Raw genomic sequence first — 7,239 nt, 5'->3', positions numbered from 1 at the left:
CCCTCCCAATCCCACTATTGAACAGGTACCCGGTTTCCAACTTCCTCTCCCTGCCCTCCTCCCTAGCTGCAATTACTCAGAACAAATATTGTTAAATTAAGAATTAAATTAAGAAGAGAGTCTGGGTTGGTGAGATCATCAGCTAGGACACTGAAATGTTTGACAAGACCCACACCTACTTTCTGCCCCAGGAAGCCTCTGTTTCCTGTTCAGGAGCAGCAGCAGCTTGGAGCCCAGTGGTTCCTCCCTCCCCCTGTCAGGCTCCCCTCCCAGTGCAGAGCCCTGAAGTTGAAGAAGAATTTCTTCTGAAGGAAGAAGGCAAACATGATGCTGTCCAGGCTGCTGAAGCTGGTCATGATGTCCATGTGGCTAGGTAAGGATGATGCCTATGGGAAGGGGCCTTCTCTGTGACCAAGGGACTGGGGCATTGGGTAGCCTTAAAGGGACTTTGGAGGGATGGTTAGCAATGTGTAAAAGTGCACTTTTTTTCCCCCAACCATTTGTCCTAACTTTCTGTTTCTGTCCTTTTCCCTTCAGGATCCAGTTTTGCCCAGAAGGTGACTCAGGCCCAGCCAGCCATGTGGGTGCAAGAGAAGGAGGCTGTGACCCTGCTCTGCTCCTATGACACCAGTGAGACAAGTTATGGTCTCCTCTGGTACAAGCAGCCCAGCAGTGGGGAGATGGTCTTCCTCATCCTTCAGAACTCTTACACCCAGCAAAATGCCACAGAAGGTCGCTACTCAGTGAATTTGCAGAAGGCAAGCAAATCCATCCAGCTTGTCATCTCAGCCTCACAGCTGGGGGACTCAGCGGTGTATTTCTGTGCACTGAGAGATGGCACAGTGGGAGGACTGTTGGAGGGAGGTGCACAAAAACCCAGGGTCTGCCTGAGACAGCCACCTGCTGTAGGGACCAAGGAAGGGAACGGGCACCCCAGACAGGAAGTGGGCAGGTCTGTGGCAGCTCCTGTCTGGGGTTGCAGGGAAAACACTCAACCCTCTCTAGGTTCATAGACCACATCAGAGTTATCACTAATCAAAGCCATCCATATTCCTGAATCTTTGGATTGAAGGCTGACCGAATTATTTTGTTACAGAAGATTGAAAAGGAAGAGCAGCTACAACAAACAATGTTGGTTGAAAAATTGGCTAAGGAAGTTCAGAATCATGTGGCTGAAAAAAAAAATCAATAAAATCTGTATGAATTGTTACATATTCAGATCAATGTGTCCAATAAATATTTATTGAATAAATATTACTTTATTTAAAATAGAGAAGTCCTTTGAATCTCTCTTGTATGTTTCATTTTTAAAAATACCATCTTTATCTTCAATTAGATTAAATAAGTATATTCCTACATATTCTTCTGTATGTGTACACATTTTCAATCGAATTTTATATTATGTACTAATTTTTTCTGGTACTTAAGAAAAATATAAAGAAAGGCTATTTAAAAAATCACATGGGTTATATAGCTAAGAATTTCTACCTTTTAAAGTTGCAGTATATTTGTACTATCTAGACATTTAAATTTTATTTTATGGAGCTAGCTTTACCTTAATACAACATCTTATAAAGAGAGAACAATAAAAACATTCACTCTTGAATACAGATACAAATTTTTAAATGAAGATATTATAAATAAGAATAACACAATAGTGAAGATTGATTTTTATAAAAAGGTATTTACTTATATATTCATTTATTCAAAATAATGACCAGTGAGTCCCTCCTGTGTGACCAACTTTGAGCAGACACTTATCCCATCTGTGGCCTTGTTACCACATCTGGGATGAAAGAACCTAACTTCTATACTACTGGTAAACCTGACCTGTACCAATCTTGTATCAATCTTACCCATAATATTGTCAATCATTAGTGACTCTTGGAGAGACAGTGTGAAGGAACAAGAGAATGAGTTCTCTCCTTTCTCTGCTCTTGTCCTTCCCTTCATCATTTCTCCAAAAACATTTAGTTCACCATGCAGAACATTTTGCACTCCTCCAGTCCTGCTGTGCTCAATCAAGGGTTCCATAGTCCACATCTTCATTTACTCTGATTTCCTCCTTCTACCTCTAACCCCATTTTCTCATCCCCTAAAATGAGAATGTAGTGATTGGTCAATAAGGGAAATTGCCTTGTAATTTACTCTCATATTTGTGTTGGAAAGCAGAGGTGTGGGTAGAAATCTTAGAAGGAAGTATCTTTTACAATTTTAAAAAATTATCTAAATTGTGGTAAAAAAACCCACATAACATAAAACTAACCACTTCATACTGACATAAAACAGACATGTGGACCATGAAATAAAATAAAAGACACAGAAAGCCACATAATTACAGTAATTTGATGTTTGCCAAATGATATGAAGAAAGCACAGCCTCTTTACCAAATGCTGCTGGAAAAACTAGATATTCATATGTTGAAGAATGAAATTATATCCCTATCTTTCAGCCTACTCAAAAATCAACTCAAAATTGACCAAAGATCTAGGTGTAAGACCAGAAAGTTTTGCAATTAACACGAGAAAACACAGGGGAAACACTTTGACCTATATCCACAGGCAATTATGTCCTGAATAGGGCTCCTATAGCTTAGGAAATAGTAGCAAGATTAGTAAATTGAATAACATGGACTTAAAAAGCTTTAGCACAGCAAAGAAAACAATTAGCAGTATGAAGAGACAGCCTACAAAGCGGGTGAAAATCTTTGCCAGCTACTCTTCCAACAGATAATTAACGTAAAGAAAATACAAAAAAATAAAAAAAAACTAAACCCTAAAATAACCCCATTCAACAAATGGACAAATGAACTAAACAGACTCTTTTCAAAAGAAAAAGTACAATTGGTGTACAATTACATGAAAAACTGTTCCATATATTTAGCCATCAGGGAAATGAAAATCAAAACTATACTGAGAGTCCCTTTCACTCCAAAAAGAATAGCAATCATAAATTATAAAAATAATAATAAATGCTGGTGAAGATGTGGGGTAAAAGGAAAGATTATGCACTGTTAGTAGAATGAGATCAGTACAGTATGGAGTTTCCTCAAAAAACTGAAAACATAACTACTCTATTATCCTGCAATACCATCCCTTGGTATTTATCCAAAATAATTACAGTCAGAACATTTTAGAGATCCATGCATACCTATGTTTGTTGTAGTACCATTCCTAATAGCCAAGTTATGGAACCACCCTAGGTATCCATCAAGAGATGAATGGATAACTAAAAACTGGTATATATACACAATTAAGTTATATTCAGCCATAAATAAGAATAAAATTATGTAATTTGCTGGAAAATGGTTGGAATTGAAAATCATCATGATAAGGAAAGTAAGCCAGACCAAGAAAATCAAGGACTTCATGTTTTCTTTGTTTTGTGGAAGCTAGTGGAAAAAGAGGGAGAGAAAAAGAAAGAACTTCATGAAGGTAGACGGATACCAATAGGGTAGTGAAAGAGATATGGGGAAGGAAGACAGCAGAGTAAGGGGAGGTACTGGGGAGTGAAATTAATCAAATTTTGTTATATGCACGTATCAATATGCCACAGTGAAACTCACCATTCTGTATAATTAATATCCACCAACTTAAAAAATAACCTACTTAAAGACTTTGTTGTTTTTGTTGCTGGGGATTGAACCCAGGGCCTTGTGCATGCAAGGGAAGCACCCTACCAACTGAGCTATATTACCAGTCTAACCACCTTAATGATTTTAAGCGTACTGTTCAGTTAATTGTATTGACTTTGTTGTGCAGCTGTCATCTCTAGAACAGTTTTTAATTCTGTGAAACTGAACTCTGGGCAGTACTATTTTTTTTAAAAAAACATTTCAACATAATCTCAACTTATTTTGCTGTCTCCCCATATATCAGAATAGAAATTTGTAACTAATTTTCCAGAATTTCTTTCTAGCATGGTTCTGGGTCAGGGTCTGACAATAGGATCTGGATTTGTCATGTGCTTATTGATTATGGACCAAAAGTGTGAAGTAAAAATTCAATAGCTAAGAGCAAGGACTTAGGAGCTATGTTCCCTGTGTTCCAATTTAACTTTGAAAGCCTTATCATTGGGATCTTGGTCATTCAAGTTACTAAATTTTTAACTCTCATTTGTAGTGGGGATTAAATAGATTAATACATATGGAAGCCTGGCCCATAGCAGTGCTCAGGAAGCATTATGATAATAACAACTACTATGAAATTTCTGTAATATTAAGAAATCAAGAAGCTGTGTTCACTGAGCAAAAGTTATTCTTCTCTTTGTCAATCATTTAGCAGATAATAAATAAGAAAAACGAATGAGTATGTAGGCCTCATATGTATAATGTATTGCATCTGGAACTTTGATTCTACTAATTAGCAGTGTAGAATATTGATTGGCTTTACCCAGAATAAAATTATCACAGTAAATTTATAAATTCAGGAACAGGATAAATTGAGGAATAAGAATTTAACCAATAGGTAGAATTCCAAGCACATGGAGTAAAGAACATAGAACAAATGAATTTTAAAAGTATTCTCAAAAGATCATTGTGGCACAAAAAGATAAATGGAAGCTTATGAAGAAATAGAAATTATAATTCGGTCTTAAGGAGAGACACATGGAATTTCTTCATTAGATAAATATTTATTAAATAAGAATAAGTGACTGGTATTTTTGTAGATATAAGGAGTAGAGTAATGAATAAGAGACAAATACAAACACAAGAGAGCTTCCTTTATGAGGCTTGGCTCTCAATTTGTTTATAGTGTTCAATTTCCTTTGCAGAAATGTCCTGTGAGGTTTGTGTTCCAAATGTCCTGTGCTTTGGTTACTTTAGCGACTGGCAAGTTTCATATAGTGATGAAAAGTCATAGGCATAGAAGTTTTGAATCTTACTAAATGATGTAACCATGGACAGAGTTTCTTAGACTTAGAGCACCTATAGTTCATCATTTGTAATAACATGTAGCTGACCACCTGGTTATAAGAACTTCATGAATTAAATCATATGACTTTAATTTAATTATCAAATTGTTATTAGAAAATAATTTTTCAACTAATGGTAATTATTCCTGGACAGAGATTGGATGATGTAATAAAGGTAATTTAAGAAAAAAATAAAAAGAAAACTTAAGAATGGATTAAACCTTATTTCATTCTCTTGATATTGATTGTATTTTTTTTCCACCATAATTATGCCTGGGTCAGCCTTTGTTTCACAATGACCTAATTCCATACAAATAATTAAACTGATTATAATGACTTTCTTGTTTGTTTGTTTTTCTCTCCTGGACTTCATGAATAGGAAATGATAATTTCTTATTTCTGATGGAATTTAATGTAAATTCTATTATAAAACAAAAAAAGTTTGATGTATAACATCAATATGCTGCACTATCATGCCAAAAACTAGATTCACAATTAGAAGCTCACTTAATAGATTTCTGCATTGGAAAGGATAAAAAGAAACTTTCTAAATTTTTCTTGGAGAAGGGATGCTTTTCAATGAATGGTAACTGCTCAATAATATTATAAAAGAAAAAAATAAAGAAAAATCTTAAGAAGAAATCACAGTTTAATTTCTTGGTACACATAAACAGCTATGCCTTTCTATGAAAGGTCCATTTTCTGCATTCTGTATTTATTAACTTGCTCTTTTCACTTTGCATTAAATTTAGGTATTTCTATGCCAGAAAACCAATTTTAAATAATTGTAGTTTTAAGTAATTGCTTACTTTCTTTATAGAGATGTATTTAAAAAATGTGATCACTTTTAAATATTGTTCCTAATTATCTCCTAATATAGACAATGTTTCAATTAACATTATTATATTATCATTTTAATGGAAATAGAATTGCTTAAATAAGGGAAAAACATATAATACTAAATGCCTAATATCCTTGAAAATATTTTTTTTACCAAACTGTTTTCATCAGTAGCACACAATAATGTGGATTTTCCAGTACTTTACTAATTATGAATGATATAAAGTAGCCATTTTGTTAAATAAATATTTCCACATGAGCCTGCCTCATTTTCATCCATCAGATCTTAGTCCAAATATCACAACAGTAGAGAATTTCTTTGACTTCTGCTATTCTTCCTGACTGAAGTAGCCTATTAACCTGCAGTTAGATATTTGCTTTTTTAAAAAACTAAAACAACATTAAAAAACATCAGAGTCCATCACATACAAAAAGCATCCTTCATAGAGTAAATATATTTAGAAAATGTCTAAAAAGCATTATTCTGGTCTAGGTTACCTTCTTGCTGTGCTCCCCACCCCCCCGGCCCTGCAAGGCATCTGTTGCACATGCCTTTGCTCCTCAGAGTGAGGAAGAGCAGTATCTGGACTTGTGAAAACTCTCAGCATCCTCAGGTCTATGGAACTGAGTTTCCCTGCTAATAAGATCCCCTAGGAGTTCCATCACTTAAAATTTAGAGAAGCACTAATCTGAAGGGTTGCCAGAGTGATCTTTTTAGAGCATAAATCAGCAGCTACCTATACTTGATTGGTGTGCTTCAGTGATATTCTGTTGCTCCCAGAATAAAATGCAGGTCAAGCTGTGATATATGAGATTCTACATAATTTGAACCTGACATGATCTTTTAGTCTTAGCCTTTATCTCTCCTTTCCTGGCTCTATGTGAAGCAATAACTCAGGTCTCCTTCAGTTTTGTTGAATAACTTGCCACATCATTTCCAACACATTCTGCCTTATTTTTTTATCTTCCTGAAGTGTTCTTCCCCCAAATCTTGGTGAGTCTGACTCATTTTTATCCTTCAGATCTCAGTTCAAGTATCACAACTGTAGAGAAATCCTTTGACTTCTGCTGCTCTTCCTGACTAAAGCAGTTATCTGTAGCTCTCTGCTATTGTTGCAGCCTGGTTGTTTTCCTTATGGTAAAAACCATAGCATGCAGTAATATTGATTTGTACATCAATGTATTGATTGTTTATGCCTCCAATTAGAATACAAGCTTTATGAGGTCCAGGGTATTGTTCAGTAAAGTCACTGCTTTATCCTTAGTTTCTAGATTAGTGACTGGCCCATAGTAGTCATTTCAGTATGTATGTATATTACTACTATGTCCAGTAGTCATCAGAAGGGCTGAGGCAACTCTAAGCCTAGTAAGCCCATGGGGAAATGTCAAAAAGAGAAAGACATAACTGTAAGACATGGGAAAGTACAAAAGTAACTTGTTAAGTCCAATAATCATGAGCACCTGTCAAAGTGTTATTTCAAATT

At 35.4% G+C, this 7,239-nt stretch overlaps 1 gene segment (V, D, J or C); it reads left to right on the top strand.

Moving 5' to 3' along the window:
- The first annotated feature begins 221 nt into the window (after positions 1 to 221).
- LOC107144272 lies at positions 222 to 1,039 on the top strand. The segment is given in 2 exon segments: positions 222 to 373; positions 538 to 1,039. Coding segments are annotated over 2 exon segments (525 nt in total).
- Positions 1,040 to 7,239: the final 6,200 nt, after the last annotated feature.

The sequence above is a fragment of the Marmota marmota genome, unplaced genomic scaffold, assembly GCF_001458135.2.
Source record: "Marmota marmota marmota unplaced genomic scaffold, marMar, whole genome shotgun sequence".
In the NCBI taxonomy this organism is placed as follows: domain Eukaryota; kingdom Metazoa; phylum Chordata; class Mammalia; order Rodentia; family Sciuridae; genus Marmota; species Marmota marmota.
The sequence above is the reverse complement of the archived record's forward strand: the minus strand, read 5'-3'. Positions and strand labels throughout refer to the sequence as shown.